At 32.8% G+C, this 18,634-nt stretch overlaps 1 protein-coding gene and 1 non-coding gene across 2 annotated transcripts; one reads left to right on the top strand and one right to left on the bottom strand.

The window, feature by feature from the left end:
- Window positions 1-204: 204 nt before the first annotated feature.
- Window positions 205-286, top strand: TRNAS-AGA (transfer RNA serine (anticodon AGA)). Its single transcript has one exon. It is a non-coding gene; the product is annotated as a tRNA-Ser (tRNA).
- A 9,325-nt stretch (window positions 287-9,611) lies between these two features.
- Window positions 9,612-11,131, bottom strand: LOC147411416 (uncharacterized). Its single transcript, XM_086448365.1, has 2 exons — window positions 10,614-11,131; window positions 9,612-10,494 (listed from the first exon to the last, which is right to left on the bottom strand). The coding sequence occupies exons 1-2, from the start codon at window positions 10,899-10,901 to the stop codon at window positions 9,892-9,894; spliced, it is 891 nt and encodes a 296-aa protein (XP_086304491.1). The 5' UTR covers window positions 10,902-11,131; the 3' UTR covers window positions 9,612-9,891.
- Between the last annotated feature and the right edge of the window lie 7,503 nt (window positions 11,132-18,634).

Raw genomic sequence — 18,634 nt, 5'->3', positions numbered from 1 at the left:
TGGAGATGAGCATTTGTGTCATTTATTGTTAGTCTCCCATAGAAAACCAAGGTCAAGGGGCATGTGATCCTGTTAATAAGACAAGGGCTATCTCAAACTTTCAACCGGACCGTGAGCGGTACGTCTACATCATTATTAATTATTAAAAGATATCAAAGGAAAATAGTTAATTAATAATTAAAGTGTCGTAATCTTAACATAGTTGTGGACGTGCCGGAGTGGTTATCGGGCATGACTAGAAATCATGTGGGCTCTGCCCGCGCAGGTTCGAATCCTGCCGTCCACGTTTTTTTTAATACGAGTTTTTATCATGGTTTTATAACGGCGGTTTTAACTATTCTAAGTAAATTTCGAACTCAGATAAACACCACTCCATCACCATCACCATCACAACGGAAATGATCATGGATGTTACACCATTACTTATAGAAAAATGCTAAACCGACTTTCTACATCATGTTGATGTGGAAGTGTGCACAGAATCATAAATACTTTTCCTCACTGTTAGCGCAATGTTGAATGCTGTTTTATAGTGATTTTTTGCTTAAATTTTTTTTTTTTAACGCTCACAAACTCTTTCGTGCATGCCACATCAAACCTAACAATGATAATTTCGTAAATGAGGGATGTCATTCAATACACATAGGTTCATGTGATTGATGGATCTCAGATTTTGTAACCACTATAAGCAATTTTTTTCTAGCCGCACCAATTGGGAGTGATTATTGTTCATAGAATTTCTCATCATAATGCTCTTAGATTCTAGTGCTTGCCACATCAAGATGACGATGGTAGTTTTATAAATTGGGGACGTCATTCAATACACATGGGCTCATGTAATTGGTGAAACTTGGATTCTGTGAGCACTATGAGCAATTTTTTTTTTCCACCAATTAGACCTTGATTTACCCACTTCATTCAACAACATTGAATCTAACCTATTTTTCTTCACAAAATATGTTAGGGTCTGTTTGGTGTTGGTCAAGGTTCGAGCATGTCTCAATCAAGGATATGGAATCCGGTGAAAATATAAGGAAATTCCAGATTTATAGTTTTATTCCGGTTTACTATGGTCTTTTAATTCTAGGAAGTAATTTGGTATTTTTGAGAAAGTTATGTTCATATAATCTAACAAGAGAAATCGAAGGCCAAGATTCTTATTTGGGTATTTTAATAACATCCCAAGGTTAGGTTAAACCCACTTTACTGAAAGTCCACGTTTTTTTTTTTTGATGATTTTATAGTAAAATCTTAATTTTATTTAAAATACCTTTAAATGTTTAAATTACAGAGATAAAATTCAAATCAAGGGCATGAAGTTAAATTAGTCAATTTATCCCATACCACATATTAGATAACTGTTTTTGTAAAAATATAATTTTAAAATAAATAAATTTCCATTTCTGTAAATAAAAAAAAAATGGCTGGTTTAATATTTTCGATAAAATACGTGATTGTTTTAATGATTTCAATATAATATTACAAAGAAAAGGTGAAATTGTTTATTAAGTACAAGAGAAGGGAAGATGATTATCTATATATACCTTCAAATTCTTTTTCATTATTCAATCAAACTAATTTTTATTCTATTAATTTTGAATTGATATGGATGAAGAAATCAGCTCCACATCCATCAAGGGGTTTCTCTATTATTAAATTATGCATGAAAGAGAAGGAAAAGTATGTAATTGGTGGTTGTGAGTGATAGAGTTGATCTGAAAGAATGGAAGAACATTTGCTTACCTTTCCTCCATTCCACTTTAACCTTACAACTGGAATATGATAATAAGGCTACAAAAACTAGACCCTAGGCGCGCATTAAGATTTGATGCCTATCAACATCACTATAATAGGTGACAAGATGTGATCCAAGTGAAGTACCATTATAGGTAGATATAATGAGCAAACAAGCTGATTTAGATATCACCTGATTTGGACATTGGGCTGGCACTATTAACAGGACTCCTACCAACCAAAACCAATTATTTATATCCATTGAGCAATCTTTATAAACGTGTGGCGTAAAACATAACTCATAACATTAAAATATGTATTGGGTCTACACCTATAATTTAAAGTTTAATATAGGCATGGAATGCAATGATAGAGATATTTCGATTTTATTAGAGATCAACACAAAATGTTGATCTTGAAACAGAGTTACAAGAGTGCAGTAGGCAACACTATTGTTACTTAGGGCCTGATTGATTCAGCTGCCAGAATCTGCTGTCAGCTTCTGCTGCCAGAATCTGCTATTAGAATCTGCTGTCAGAATCTGAAATACTGAAAAGCTTGCTTGATAGAACTTTCTAAAAGTGTTGTGCTGTCAGAATCTGCTGTTAGAATCTGGTAATTACTGCTTGATACAGCTTCAAGAATTTGCTGTATTAGGGTAAAATGACCAAAATACCCTTGAGGTTGATAATGCACCCATAATGCATTAAAAATTACCATAATACCCTTATAAATATATAATTACACTAAATATATATAAATATAATAAAATTATATAATAATTAAAATAATTATTATTTTAATTTTAAAATGTCTATAAAAATAATAGAAAAATTTATAATTCTATAGAAATTTCGGCAGCATCTCCTTTTAAAAATGGACATATGGAATTTTCCTGAGAAATAAAATACCTGCATAATACGCAATCCAAAATTCACATTGTACATAACACATCCACATTACATCATAGATATTAGTTGATCTTAACAAAACTAAGTTGATAATTGTCATAAAATAGTCATTTAATTTTAATTTCTAACAAAACAGCCCATATGTATCATTTGGCATGTATCACGAGTGGGTAAAATCGCTTTACACTATCAACAACTAATGCATGACTTACCATGAGGCTAAGTGCAATGTTGCAGTGCTGTGAATGTAATGGGATTTACAACAAAAGTAATTGTGATGGAACATTAAAACAGTCATAAGAAAAAAAGAGAAAATGCATGGAAGTAATATTCGCAATTTTGGTGAAATAAGACCATGTTGAAAGTAATATAACATTCCAAAATGCATGGAAATGTGTCAATTAAATCCCACTCTAGCCCCACCATAACCCATCGAAGAAAATTCAATCATTGTGTAACTAAGGTTGGATCGGATTACCAAAACACAACAATGATATTAGAATCTCATATTCATTTTGACAATAACAAAATATTGAACAAGATACTTAAATCTATTTGAAAACAAGCAGAAATTTATTTCAATGCTAAACAAGCGGAAATATTTTCAATGCAAAACAATCAGAGTTTTGGTTATTTAATATAACTAAGGGAGTTTTGGTTATTTAATATAAAAAAATCCTAAAGGAATTACTTTAAAAAGGAAAGTAATTTAGACAGACATACACCTCTACGTTTAAGTGAATATTTGAGATGCACCCTTGGTTTTCAAATACCCTTAGATGTCTTTAGCAAGGCCACTATTTTTATATCTGAATCTATAATCAAGTTAAACTAATAAAAAAATCTATCCTAAAGAGTAAATTTCACTAAAGTATGAAACAAAGTAACCCGTGAGGTTCGGCTGTAAATTCTTTAAATTCAACATAGGACATATAAACTAAGTTCACCTTTACTATCCCCAAGAATTGCACTTATCACACGTTTCACCCCAAAAAAACGATACAAGACTACAACATGTAAATCATCGTCCTCTATACAATAGTTGTCCTACTTACTTTCCCTATAAGACAACGTTATCAGCTCCAATATTTTAGCGGAACAAATATAAATAGAAGTCTTATAAAAAAAATTCTTATACCCATCAAAAGAAAAATATAATAAAAGTTCATAGTTTCACAGTTCTCATTCCTAGCATGCTGTACAAGGTAACACCATAAGTAAATTACATGAGAAGATGAAACTACCAAAAATAATACATGCATTATTTATTTGGATATTTGAGGAGCATTTTCTTTGGGGCATCAAAAATGACTTTTTTATCCATTATAAAATCCTAAAAAATATATGAATCTATTTATCTCTTGAAATTGAGGGGACTAAAACTTGATAATATATGAATCTATTGTTCATTTGGGGTTTCAGATCTTGGTGAGTTGAGTTGGAGATCGAGAACTCCCCTTATAAATTTGATTATTGAATACCCAATAACATTATATTCAATTTATATATATATATATATATATATATATATATATATATATATATATATATATATATATATATATATAAATGATTGAATATCCGAAAACATTCGATACAATTTATAATAAATAAAAAAATTTATAATCTATAACATAATAATCTTTTGAATCGACTTATAAATATACAATCAACCAAAACCCTTGATTTTAAAAATGAACAATCATTCATTTTTATATACAAATTGAGGGTTTCTACAATGAAAGTCTGGGTTGCCTTGCCATCAATCAGAAATCAACGAAGGTCAGGTTTGCCCTGCCGTCGATCAGAAATCAAAAGGTATAGCATTTTTTACATAAAACGAATGTCTGGTATTCACATCGAGGGTTTCTACAAATCGAGGGTTTTTATAAATCGAAGGTTTCTATGACAAAGAGAGAGAGAGAGAGAGAGAAAGAGATGATACCTGCACGATCGCCTTGAGGTTGTAGATGAAGTCGAGATAGGCTCAAGCCTTGCGGTTTTGTCGAGAACGATGACAGAGTTATGTGTGGTTCTGTCGAGATTCAAGAACGATGATCTATAGGGCTGCTGATCTACAAGCACAGCTACGTGCTGACGAGAAGAGAGAGAGAGAGAGACTGTGTGTGGTTCTGTCGAGAACGAAGACTATGTGCAGTTCTGTCGATCGAGAGAAGAAGAGAAACGAGTTAAAACAAGCAAGGGTAATAACGTCTTTTCACATGAGACGTTTTTCGGTAATTTGCGTCTCCCGCAAACGAGATTGAAAAAGCGGTAAAAATGCGCTTTTCATATTTGCGTTTAGAAATGCAATTCCGTAACTCAGATTTTTAACGCAAATATTCGGATCTGCTTGATTCAGCTGCAAAACTCGGCTTTTCACCGCAAACGCCGGAAAATCTGCGTTTTGAAGCGGAATCAATCGCACCCTTAGTGAGTGAGGATGGAGGGGGTAACGCCATCTCCTCCCGACCCAAATTTTTTAAAGGGTAGGAAAAGAACAATCATATAATATTTTCTTAAAAATTTTCTATCTTTTAAAATTTTTTATTTTGAGAAGTTTTATATATTTTAATAATTCTTAATTATATAAATAGAGATCTTTAGGAGTATAAAACTTTTGAAAAAAAAAAGTGATTATTCTTGTTTTGTTACATGAACGTAATCATACTTTCAAATCACATAAATTCTTGTATTTCGTTGTAATTGTGTTATCTTTGCTATTTTATTTTTTTACAAGATGAATCTGAATATCGATCTTAGAATAATGCAAAAGATTTTAAACTATGATGTATGAAAAAAGGAAAAAGAAAAAGAAGGAACAAAACGAATTAAAATATTTGAAGATATTTTGATGATAGTTTCCTATTGGGTGGAAGAAGATCTACTCCCTTCCCCTATTCTTAAATGATGTTTAAAACGTTTGGTATCAATAGTAAATGGTCATCTCTATTATTTAAGGCTTCAACCAATCCCTTTCTCCTTTTGCGATAAAGCGCAGCAAACAAGCTTCCTTCCTTTTTAGAACTTTCTCTGTTTCTTAAACTATACTATAAGTCTAGTAAAGCAATTTCTAAGTCCTAAATAAATGCTATTTCTTTACAGATATTTTCCCCACTATTTAAATTCACGGGCATTAGAAAAGCTTCACAAGGACCCTGCCAGAAGCAACACCATAACTCCACGTGGCGCACACACACGTGCAGTCCTAACGAAAAAGTCAAGAAAGGAAAATCTATTAATCGATATACTTCTTAATTACAGCTGTGGGTATATTTAATTAGCCTAATCAAGATCTGAGGCCCACATCCCTTTTAAGATAAATATTAAGAAACATCTGTCTTGGTATTATCATCTGCATCCAAAATCATCTAGAAGACGATTAATTGATAATTTATCTTCTAATCCTTAAACAATAACTTGAAACAATAAGTCGTGATCTTCTGACTAATTTTTTTTTCCACCCAGTTTGTACTCGCTTGATGTGGAAAGGGTACACAACCATAGATCTTTTTCTTTAGAACATGTAAATTTTGAGTACGGGCCGAGTGCAAATTTTTGAGTCAGAAAATCATTAGTGTAAAACAATAATTGGTTTAGGGTTGTATCAAACACTATTAATCGGTACATGTGATATGTACAGCTGAGATGTGAGGAGAACCTTTAACACTAATTCCTTCCCAATATGAAAATCATTAATCAAGAATTTAATAACATTAGATTTTAAAAATTCATGTAACTTTGAAGAATATTTCGAGGAAGCGAAACTTAGGATTAAAAATGCAAGAGCAATGGTTATATACATCCGAAGCAATGAATGTCTAACGCTTTTGTAGTTTCAATATTTGAACTTTGAAGAATATTTTGACGAAAAATTAAAATTTCATCCTTTAAATCATAAAAAAAACATAACCTTGACTCTTACGATTAAGGGAGTAAATCTAATCTTGCATTTTTCAAGAGGATAAACTTAATATCAACAATTTAGCAGGGTATATTTCAAAAATACTGAAAAACTATCTCTTGAGAGAGGAGTATCTTCACTACTAAGGAATTAGTGAAGCAATAGCACGGACCCACGTTCATTTGCTAAAAAGCAAACGAACTTGTCTTAATTAATGGTTATCCTTCATTACGTCTCATTTCCTTTCTAAGTTTTATTATTAGAAAGCATACTTGATTAATTCTAAGTTCATAAAAATCTGTTTCATTAGAACCTAATTTTCAACGTTTCAAAGGTTACAGCTCACAACTTTCATGGGGCCAACCTAGATTTTGACCCTACAAAGAAACAACAGGGGCTGGTGGGGCTTGAGATTTGGGAAATTTTTTTGAAGCAGCCATCCCACATCAAAATTTCAAAGGAAACCTCTCTTTTGGATTACACGTGATATTTTTAAAGAGGTACTCTAAATATGGATGAAGACGTCGGAGTGTAAAATAAATGCAAAATGCCACGTGTCTTGTAATGAGGAGGATTCCTTCAAAGTTGGACTCTGATATGTGCCCACACGGACTGGATTTTCTATGTAAAGTGCACACCTAAAAATCTAAAAAGAGTCGTGATAATCTGACTCCCCCACATGACATACTCAAAATACTCTTCTGATAAGACATGTTCTAGAATTGTATATTTTATGCCTTGGGATACACATTGGCACATCTCCTTAATATGTGAAATTGTGTATCTTAAGGAAAAAGATCTATGATTCTAGCACATGCCACGTCAAGAGAGTATTTTGAGTATGCCACGTGGGAGAGTCAGAAAATCATTACTCATCCATAAAAGAGCAAGAGAAAGAAAACAACATGTTTGTTGATGACCTTTGAAATCAGCAACTACATTGGGCTCATGAGAGCTAATTTACCATTCTAAAATGTATCACAATATTCGAATAGAAAGATAATATAATACTAAAGACAGTAACAATATTCTTTAAATTAAGAAGCTGTTTCTCCTTCTAAATTGGGTCAGATTTCTCTTCCAATTCTAGTTTCTTTTAAAATAGATCTTACTCTTTTTTTTTTTCCTTATCAACCATGCCACATGTGAGAATCTTGAATGGGAAGATGGGTATCTTGACTTTAGGATGCACAATGGTTGATTTTAAGATATGGGTCTAGAGTAAGTCCATATTTTATGTATCCAAAACAATTACCTTTTTTGTTCCTCAAACATAAGATTTAGCCATATATGCCAGTGTATAAAGCATCCAAAAACAAAGAATAATCAAATTGCAGAGATCATTGTGTACAGGGAAGTTGATCTATTTATTAAAAAAAATAAAAAATAAAAAATTCTAAGGTGGAAAGATTACTGGTTATTGTTTAACGAAGAATATAGGATTTTGAAATGAAAAATTCTAGTGTCCAATGAACGATTGAGATGAGAAGATGTGCTCTATGGATTCCCAATTAAACTAATCTCTAGGAAGCATATACTATTCATTTGGAAATTTGTATTTCTTTTGGTCCCAAATGTTCATTAGAACTTAAAAAATATCCTTTGAATAAAAATCCTTTTTTTATTATTCTTTTACTAAAATGAAATATACATACATGAATCATTGGAAAATGAATGTATGATTCTTACTACATATATTCTAAATAATAACTTCTAATAGAATAATAAAACTTTATTAAAAAAAGTAAATAACTACATGGAATAATTGTACTGTTTTCTTTTTTATGAAATGTTGTTGGTCTTAAAAACGAAGTTTCGAAGAACATTACTGAAAATTTTTAAAATGACATAAATTTTAAATAAAAACATTTTATATGAGCATATCATTAAATAAAAAACATTTTATGAATTCCCAATTAAGCCAATTTGTAGTGATAATATGATATCAACAAGAATTTTCTAATGTTGTGTTTGGATTGAGAGAAATGTTGAGAAAAGAAGAGAAAATAAATGAGTTTTTCTCCATTTCTTTTGTTTGGATGGTAAAGTGGGGGAGAGAAGAGGAGAGAAACTCTTTTGAAATATTTTATAATTCCAACCCTACCCTTGGATCGGTTTTAAGATATTTTAAAATTTCAAAGTTGTCCTAAGTCCTCTCTTGTCAATCCAAACATGGTGAAGAGAAATTGAGTTTCTTTTCTTGCGACTTCTCTCAATCCAAACATAGCCTTAAAGGTAATATTTTTATCAACACTATTTATTAATAGGGAATCATGATATTTAAAAAAATATATAAAAATAAAATCGAAATTAAATAGGTTGAGAGGTTTCGACATGCTTTCACCAACTCCTATGGATTTCTTAAGCTCCCCTTCTATGATTAATTGATCACACTTTTATTTTTAGAGAGCTATTATTGCCAAACCAACTTTTACTAATATCACACCAATTCCTATGTAAATCACTAAAATAATTGCACATAGTTGGTGTGGCAATAGTAACTATCTTTTTTTATGATAGTGGTATCTGAACTTACGTCCGGCTAGTGGGATAGGGTGAGCCAGGGCCTAGATCAAGGCATATGGGTCCTTCCCCTAGGCACGGGCAACGCCCACACAACTCACGCACTTACTCATATTGGGTATCGAACACAAAACCTATGGACTCTCACCATTTTTTGGAATTGAAATTGCCATTGAGCCAACCAATCGGGGTTCTTAATAGATCACATTTGCTCCCCCAATTAGAATTTCCTTAGTTTTTATGGTCATAGACATAGACATTTACATATTATCTCAATTTTATGCAATTTGTTACAAGGTTTTATAATTGCAGATAATTGGTATATAAATTAGTAACCATGAGAGTAACATTATGCGATAATTGGTCTAAAAAAGAAAATCACAATTTTTTTAGAAGGGAAATCATTTTTTTCCATTCATTTACCATCCACAATCATAAAATAACAAAAAAAAGTTTTCATGCAACTTTGAATTACCATCATAAATAGTGATTAAAATAGAAACTAAATAAAAAATCAACCACTCAACCAAAAAAAAAAAAAAAAAAAAAAATCTTTCAATTTGAATTACAACTTTTACTACAACTCTGGATGGATAACACAAGTTTAGAAAGTAATTCATGTAGCTTTCATTTCTTGGAAAAACAATTAAAAGGAGAGAAGATTTTGTTTTATTTTTTTTCTCCAATCTCCCAAAAAGTAGACAAAGAGGTGTGTGCTGTGGGGGCAGAAATACTTTAAATTACAAAACAGAGAAAGAGAGATGTATCCAGCAAGAAACAGAGGATTTTCAAGTTCAAAAATTTATTGCACTTGAAGATTCAAATCCGGCTGTGGTTCCTTTCCAAGAAACCATCCATAATAACTCTCTTCTTATACTCTCTCGACTGTATCTCCTCAGGAAACTTTTCCGTCTCTGTGTCATCTTGCGTCTGACGACGACTTCGAGTAGGTAGGAAATAAAGCCACGTTGACGTGTACAATATCGCACAGATTCGACCCCAGAAGATTAAAGCAAACAGACTAATAACAATCAAACACAAATATGTCGAAGAAATGTAATTTATAGCAATCTTTCTCGTTTTGTTCTGTTTCGGCTTAACAGATGAAATCGTACTCTGTTTCTGATCGAAGGAATTTGAGCGGAAAGATTTGTTTCTGTCAGAAAATGATCTTAAATTTCTCTTTGATTCAGATATTGGCCAAGTGGAAACCATTGAACGTGAAGAAGCAGACGATAATGAAGATGAGGCGATCAAATTAGAAGCAAGAGATGAATTAGAAACAGAATCGATCTTCGAATCATATCTTTTCGATGATTTTCGACTTGATTTCACATCTGGAATCTTAGCGATTTTCTCACAAATATTACTCTCGCATCTATACGGATCTTGTCCAACTTTTCGGTTACGAATCTTCTTCGTCTGTAAGATAAAAATAAAATAAAATTAACAAACTAATCATCATCAACGAAACCAAAAAAAAAAAAGAAAAAAAGAAAAAAAAAATATTTTTGAATTTCGAAGATAGAAGAAGATCGAACCAATAAGGTTTCGAAGAACACAGCTTTGGCGATCCGAGAGAGGGTCTTACGAGCAGTTCTCTTCTGACTTCTGCAGACTGTTTCCCTTTCAGAAGAAACCTTAGAGATCGAACTAGCCTTCTCTGGGAGGGGCGATAAGATCGCCGGAATCATCAGATCTTCGTTTGCAACGGTGATGTAAGTGAAAAGAGGATCTCTAGAGCAGTTTTTACAGTCCGATTCGATCACTTCTTCCATGGAGATAGGTCGGAAACAGAGAAAAAACCTGTTTTTCGCTCTGTTATTCATTTTTTTGTCAAGATCTGTGGGGTTTCTATAGTTGACGAGGGTTTTGAGGTTCCATACTTCAAGGGATTTTTGAGAGGAGGAGATTTGGTAATCTGAGAAAACGAGAGAGAGAGAGAGAGAGAGAGAGAGAGAGTTTAGATTTGGTGGCGTTCCGGGGGGAGCGGCAAAGTCGCTTTTTGTTCTGCTCCGTTGGACGGCAAAACCAAAATTATATCCGTTTCCATTTCTTCTGCCCCAATCAAATGCCCGTATTTATATGTGTAAAATACTCCTGGTCGTTGTCTAGTATATGGGCAGAACTCGTGCTGCCCGTGAAAGACAGTTGTTTGAGAAAACTCCGTTAGTCCGTTGTCGTTTTAAGGATTATAAGCTCGTTTTAAATGAAGCGTAAATTTGTTTTTTTGTCTTCATTAATAGTAAGGGTGATTTAGACATCCCTTGACCTCAATCTTTTACATAAGTTAAGGGGAAAAGACTCAAATAACCTCATCTTTCATCCCTAGACAAAAACTTAGATTTTTCATTCTTTAAAAATCAGTCATTTTCAATCTCTTTTGGATAAAAAATTTAATCCTTGTCATTTATCTTAAGATTGTATCTATTTCAAATCTTCAACATTTAAATCTCAAGACAAGATCCAATTTTAGAGGAAGTATAAAATTATGAAATTTTAATAGAAAAATTTAGGATACTTTACAAAAGAAGGCAATATAGAAAATGACGAGTGAAAATTAAATTGAATATATATAAATTATCTTCGAGGTTGAAGAATTTGAAAATGATTGATTTTGGAGGAGAAAAATCTGGATTTTTGGCTATAGATTAAAGTTGAGAATATTTGAGTCTTTCTCCCTTAATCTATTTAGAAGACAAACGTCAAGGGATGCATGTCATGAATTTTAAAACATAGGGGGTATGTCTAAATCACCCTAATAATTGTTATTCTTAGTGATAATGATACTATGGTCCATTTCCCATAATGTTATATTACTACAATGTGACTTCCAATTGAAAAACACTCAACTGGATGGTCTATAAGGTTTGAAAAATGGTCCATTATTATTTATATTTTTTCATATTACCTCCACATCCTTCGGGATGGGACTAGTCCTTATGATAACACATATGAATTCTTCAAAATTTTCTCAATTTGTAATAAAGTAAGTTATGAGGCTATCAATTTCTGACACATGATCAAAGGGAGTAAACTCTATCGCTAGTTTTATGGTAGAGCCATTTATCTCCTCAATAATTGGTTGTAGGAGAAAATTATCAATCCAACATGTTAAACAAAGGTTTTTCATTTTCGATCAAAGCTAGAGGATGTATTCTTATCACTAAAATGTTGAGAGATATGAATGTATTTACCACGACGAGAGAGCGGATCTCATCATGTAAGAAAATAGGAATTAGATTAATACTTGAGGATGGTAAAAAGAAAATATTATATCTATGGGTAGTCAATGACAAGATTCATGAAAAGGACGATCTCAGATGAAAAAAAAAAAAAAACATTAAAGATGCATTAACACCAAGAGATGAGGAAATATTTAGAATAAATGAGGATAAATCTTATATAAGATAAGGTATTCCTTTTGGTTGAATTTTTATGTGTTTCCGATTAAAAACATTAATTACTATTGTAGAGGTAATTTTGGGTTGCCACTACCAACTCTTCCCCGTAGCTCTGATTTGATACTCCTTGCTCCACTTGTTGCTTAGTAGCACTGTTGTGGCACCTGCCAAAAATATTCCAATGATTAAATTAGATTTGCAAGAGAAAAATTTGTTTTGTGCATTTTTATTTTCTTGTGCCATGGGAGAAAGAGAGCCCCATTGCCTTCGATCTCTCTTCCCTTAATAGGATTTCTTTGAGAATGGGAATTTCCTAATTGATTCTTTCCAATTTGGGATTTGGTCATTGAGGATCCCATGTTCTAAGGAATTATAATCGAATTAGAATTATTCATCTTCTCGTCCCTATATTCTTGGGATTTCTCCTTATGCTTCGGAGGTTGGGGCACAGACCAAGATCTGCATATGTCTACTAATCTTGCTCTACCTTGCTTCCAGGGTAAACATCTATCCCCTTGACCTCCCATCAGGCAAGTATGAATTATCAACCTGATTGGGTAACACTTGCCCAACTGTTCCCATAATCTCTCATCTTTTTTCGTTTAGATCAAGGCACGTGTAGGGTCATGATTAAATACCATTTTTACCCTCTACAATTATAATTCTAATAAAGGTACCCAAGTCTCTATGATAGGTCTGAATGCAAAATCTTGGATCCACCTCAGTGGTCCAAAGATTGACTGGTGGAATTCCTCAAGATTTGATGTTCCTCAAATGCTATTTCTCCATAGCTCCTAGGTGTTCTTGCACCACAAACCCTCCTACGCCCAAGTCAATACTAAAAAACTCTTGTGGTCCATCCATCTTGGAATTTCTCTTTTTTGATTTAACTCACTAGAATTCATATTAATCCCTAACGTATCCCTATCTAATAGATATACCAAGGATCGACCTTTGAGCGTATCACCTTGGGATACTCAATCAATTCCCTCAGTCTAGGTTGGACTGAACAGATCCCTATGTGATACGTGACGCCATCTGATGGCATGGGGATTTTACCCCCCACAATAGGAATCCTACCAAAGTTTTAATGCTGAAACATCAAAGAGGCTTTTTGATTTTTTATATCTCGAGTTACCATGAATCTAATCGAGCAAGGTACCAGAGGGACAAAAAGAAATCCACTATGATAATTTATTTTGACTATAAACTTCAAAAAACTTCCTACAAATGAGCAATGTCAGATATATAAGAATAACTAAGGTAGTAGTCGGTCTCTATGGTATCCTTAATCTATGCCGTCCTATCCGTCATGGACATATTGTCGACAAAATATCAATTTGTTGGCTAATTCCAATATCTTACAATTTCTCTTAACTCTCACCTTTTATCTTTGTATGAAATGTACGGCTTTGATGAATTGTTTAAAACTTTAGAGGGCCGAATTGTCATTTGGACTCAAATGATGATTCATTTAGCAAAAATCAGTCCAAAGCAGTTGAGGCTGTAGTGTAAATAAATATGGAGCTTAAAACCATAGTTTTGGACTTAAAACAACGTAGAGACCAGACAATCTCAATAGATTTTGAAAAATATTTCTAAAAACCGGATATAATGACAATTTTAGGTCATCATACTCTGATATCTTTAAGAGGGTGGATCATCTCGTCAAGTGGAAGAATCGAGGGTTTTTTGGTAAATTAAAAAAATCATGTCTATTGATACATTCAAGGGTTGTTGACACTTAATTTGGACAAGTTCTTGCAAATTCAAAGGTGTTCTTTTAATTGGTATAATCGAAGGGAATCGAGGAGTCTTTCCAAAGGTTGACTCGACTCAATTGGTCCCTCGTTTACATTTTGCGTAATTTGGCAACCGACGTGTTCGACTGACTGTGTTGACTTTATTCTTATTCAACGGCTCTGATCTTCTTAATCGAATGGTCCACATCAATTCAATGATCAAAGAACAATAAAGTCTAGTCATGAGTGTCCCTGGTAGACGCTATAATGATGGCCCACCAAGAGCCCATCATAGTGCATCCCACCCACCAATAAGATGCCCAACTTTATGTATTTTGAAAACTTTCTTTTGTGGTCACTCGCCACTTATTTCTAGACATGTAGAAGAGAAAGGAAACGAGCAGAGATGCCATAAATAATTACAGTCACCATTTGCCCAACAATACTAAAACCACTTGTCGTCCTATCCCTGCTGTTTGCAAAAAGTCCCTCAAAATGATACAAAAATGGGCTTTGGCCTGGTCCAGTCCATTATGGATCGGGTTTTGATAGTGTCAATAGGTCTGTTTAGATGTTGGGTCCATTTCATGTTTATAGTCGGTTTGTTAATTTTTTGAGTTGAATCTATTTGATGAATATTCAAGTTGAGTTAAAATTTTTTTTTTTTAATTATTTATATATTTTAATAAATTTGATATACATAGATCAAATCAGTTTCATGATAATGATCATCTATGTGAGTTAAATATTACTAATTTTTGGAAGAGAAAAATAAGGAATTTTTTTTCTTCATTTAGATTATTTTTTTTCATTGTTCCATAAGAGATAACCATAGTCAAGGGGCATGTCCTTAATCTTAGAACATAGGAGTACCTCAAATATTCTCAAATAAACATATTTCTTTAAACTTAAAAAATTGTTGAAAAGGTAATTATGAAAATTTCATTTTAAAAATCCTTTTTAGCCTAATACTTGATAAAACGGGTACTAAAGAGTCCATATTTTTTTAGAGGGGTCTTTTGGTACATATTTTCAAAAAATTAGTCTTTGTGGTCATTGTCCCAAAAAATAATGTTGAGTGACCTCATTTCACACTTTCCTATTTTGGAAGTGTAGGAACCATAGACACTTGTCACTATGTCAGAGAAGTGTGAAATGAGGCCAATCTTGAGGTCACTGCAACACAACTCTCGGGAAAATTGCCAAAAATCGCACCCTGCACTAAACCTACAAAGTTTTGTTGTAGGTTTAATTTTCATTTCCCCCTTATGAGTGTTGTGTATGTGAATGCACCTTAGTGAAGTACACTTGGTACTTTGATCAAACACCTCTTGGATATTTCACCAAAATACTTCTTATAATATCTTTCAAGATCTTATTTGATAATGATAATAAAAGATAAATTCCAACAACACTAACTAATGTAAAGAAGATAAACAATTCTACAAAAAAAAAAGAGTAAAAACACAATCAACCTTTCGTCTCTTGACTTTTTTTAGAAAAGATTTACACTTATTTAGACAACAAAAGAAAATGAACCATTTTTAAGAAGTACCACATAAGTGAACCACTTAAATAAATTACAGGGTCAACCAAAATTATCTTGAACCAATTCAAAATTAAACACACTTGGACCAGGCCCAATAAATTTCTAGCCATACTTCAGCAGTGAGATTTATGAGTTATATCTGTGGAGTTTTTCAGTATGTTTTTTATTTATTAAATACAAGTTTGAGATCCATAACTTCGACTGATCATTAAATTTTTGAACGTATACATATAAATTAAATATGGAATGATACTCACTTGCAATTCTTACTTCCTCTTACACCTTGAGATACATTATATGATTAGAGGTTGATCATAATTTCGTGGTCTTGCAACTCTTACTTCCTCTTACACCTTGTAATTTATGTAAGTGAACTATATTAAAATGAACTGTCAGGGGCATAACCTGCAAAAAATTACAAATGAGGAAACACGGATTGTGGAGATTCATGCGATTCCCTACATAATTATTTTGGACACTCCATTTATGGGAAAGAGATTCACATCCCATAAACAACACATCATGATTTCAATTTTATAATCACATCGCATATAACAACACATCATGATTTCAATTTTATAATCATATAGTAATGCATCCATTGAATTGTACGATTTCTTGATAATAAAAAAAAAAAAGAAAAAAAAGACATTTTTAGATGAAAAGGGTAAATTCCTAAATTCAGCTTATTGAGCTCGTCCAATGAAGGATATTAATGACCCAACAAGGGTTAGCTTAGATGGTAAGAGAGATTGGATTTGCTCCCCAGGTTGTACCTTCAAATCTCTATGTACCCCCTCCACATAAAGTTGCTACTTACCTGTTATATAACACATGACAGGGCGGGATGGTGAGTGTGACTAGCAAAGCAAAATAAAAAATAAAAAAATGAAGGATATTAATGAGTTGGAGCTATATGCCGTTTTGGGTGTGTTGGAGGCAGTTTAGGGAGCCAATATTAAGAGATTTCAGATATCCACAGATTCAGAAACAACAATCAATAATATTATGGGGAAAGTTCAGATTCCATGCATGGTTAAAAGAATTTGACAATAAGCTTTGAGGTTTGATGAAGCCATTTTCATGCACCATTGGAGATGAATCGTTTTGCAGATTTTCTATCGACGTTAGGTCTGTAGTCATCAAATATGGCTCAGATGAGATGTCAAGTGGACCTTAGTATTGTTTGTGGAACCTGATGGTACTTGTGAAAGGGTGTAATTTATAAAACAAAATTTTCTCTTCATTATGGAATCAGTGGTGGATCTGTGTACTTACCTCAATCTTGAGGGAACCACAAAACATCTCTGTGATCTTGTATGCGAATGCATCTTGATTTATTTATTTTTCTTAATTGTTCTTGGATCGGTTTCTCTACAGTCTTATTGTATTTTAATCTCTTATTGAAGGAGATAGATCTTATATTATATAGTTCTGGCACAACACCAAAAAAAAAACCTATATTTGATGGACCAAGGTGTCAAAATTTTCATTGTCAATTTTTTTTTCCACAGACCTAAATTGTTAAATTAATGGAGGATGGGAGAAATTTGATGGCTCGAAGCCGTTGAATTGGGGATCATAAAAAATTTCAACAGCTATAGGACGTTAAAATTCGCTTTCTAAAATTTGTGGGCTTTGGTCTATCAAATTTTCTTGTCAAAATTTTTACAGTTTTCACATAGTGTGCAGCCTCCCTCAATAAAGGAAGAAGTCACACTTTTAGTGATTTTAGTGATAAAAAGAAAAAAAAAAGGTTTTGCATGATATTTCTAATAAAATTTGAGGGCCATCAACTTCTACACTTAACATAAAAAGAAAAATATTTTCTAATAAATATCAATAGTACATTTGTACGTAGTCCAAGGATATCCATATATTTTGAAATGTCATTGCCTTTATTACCAATATTGAGTTAGATTCAATCATCATATTCGAATAAAACTCAGGTAAAAATTTGAACATGTGCTGAGCAACGAAAGATAGATGGTTAAAATTAACAAATAAAACTCAAGAGAGGTCCCATATCAGTTCGCCCCGACAACCATCATTCGGATTAAACGAGCTACATCAACAGCATACACACGTGTAAAAGACATTTACATATTATAAAAAAAAATTTGATGGGCCAATCAAAGATATTTCATTTTGTATAATTATCCTTTTTCAAGAAAAGTACACCCAAGATTACAAATTTAGTGTTCCACCGAGAATTCAAATAGCTATCCAAAAATTAAGTTGATTATGTTCTTCTGTCTATGGAGAAAGACAACTATACAATTCCCAAGTTTCATATAAAAATAAAACCGACCATGGATAATGAAGAGATCTTGATAAATCAAAATGACTGATGCCTTGGGATTCACAACATTTTCCTATGAGAGAATAAGATACATTGTACTAAGATAAATGAGAGACACTATATCATTGCTAGTGTATCTCATCACAAATGGAAGGTTGTGATGGAGAATGATACATTTAGAGCTGTAGCAATGGTTTAGGGCACCATTGCCGGACTTAAATTCCTTTTTCATCTTCTTCTTCTTCTCTTCTATTACTACTTTAGTTTTCTTTCAATATTAAGCACACCTTTCTCTATATCTTTGTAAACGTCCCTAGTCCATTCACGTGTGTTTCATGATCTTTATTTTCTTTCTATCTTAAGCCTCTCTAACGAGAGTTCTTATATAAACCGCATGATCCTACTACTATAATATTTCCAAGAGAGAAGTATTGGAGGTGGAGCTTGATCTAGGCTTCTCTAGTGAAAGGGCTCTTTTAAAGTCTAAGCGACAATGGCCCCAAAGATGAAGGGAGAGCCCATTAGGCTTTCTCGACTAGGACATGGGGTAGGGGTGTCAATGGAT

Source organism: Akebia trifoliata, chromosome 1, assembly GCF_017979445.1.
Source record: "Akebia trifoliata isolate Shusen 1 chromosome 1, ASM1797944v1, whole genome shotgun sequence".
NCBI classification, from domain to species: domain Eukaryota; kingdom Viridiplantae; phylum Streptophyta; class Magnoliopsida; order Ranunculales; family Lardizabalaceae; genus Akebia; species Akebia trifoliata.
The sequence above is the reverse complement of the archived record's forward strand: the minus strand, read 5'-3'. Positions and strand labels throughout refer to the sequence as shown.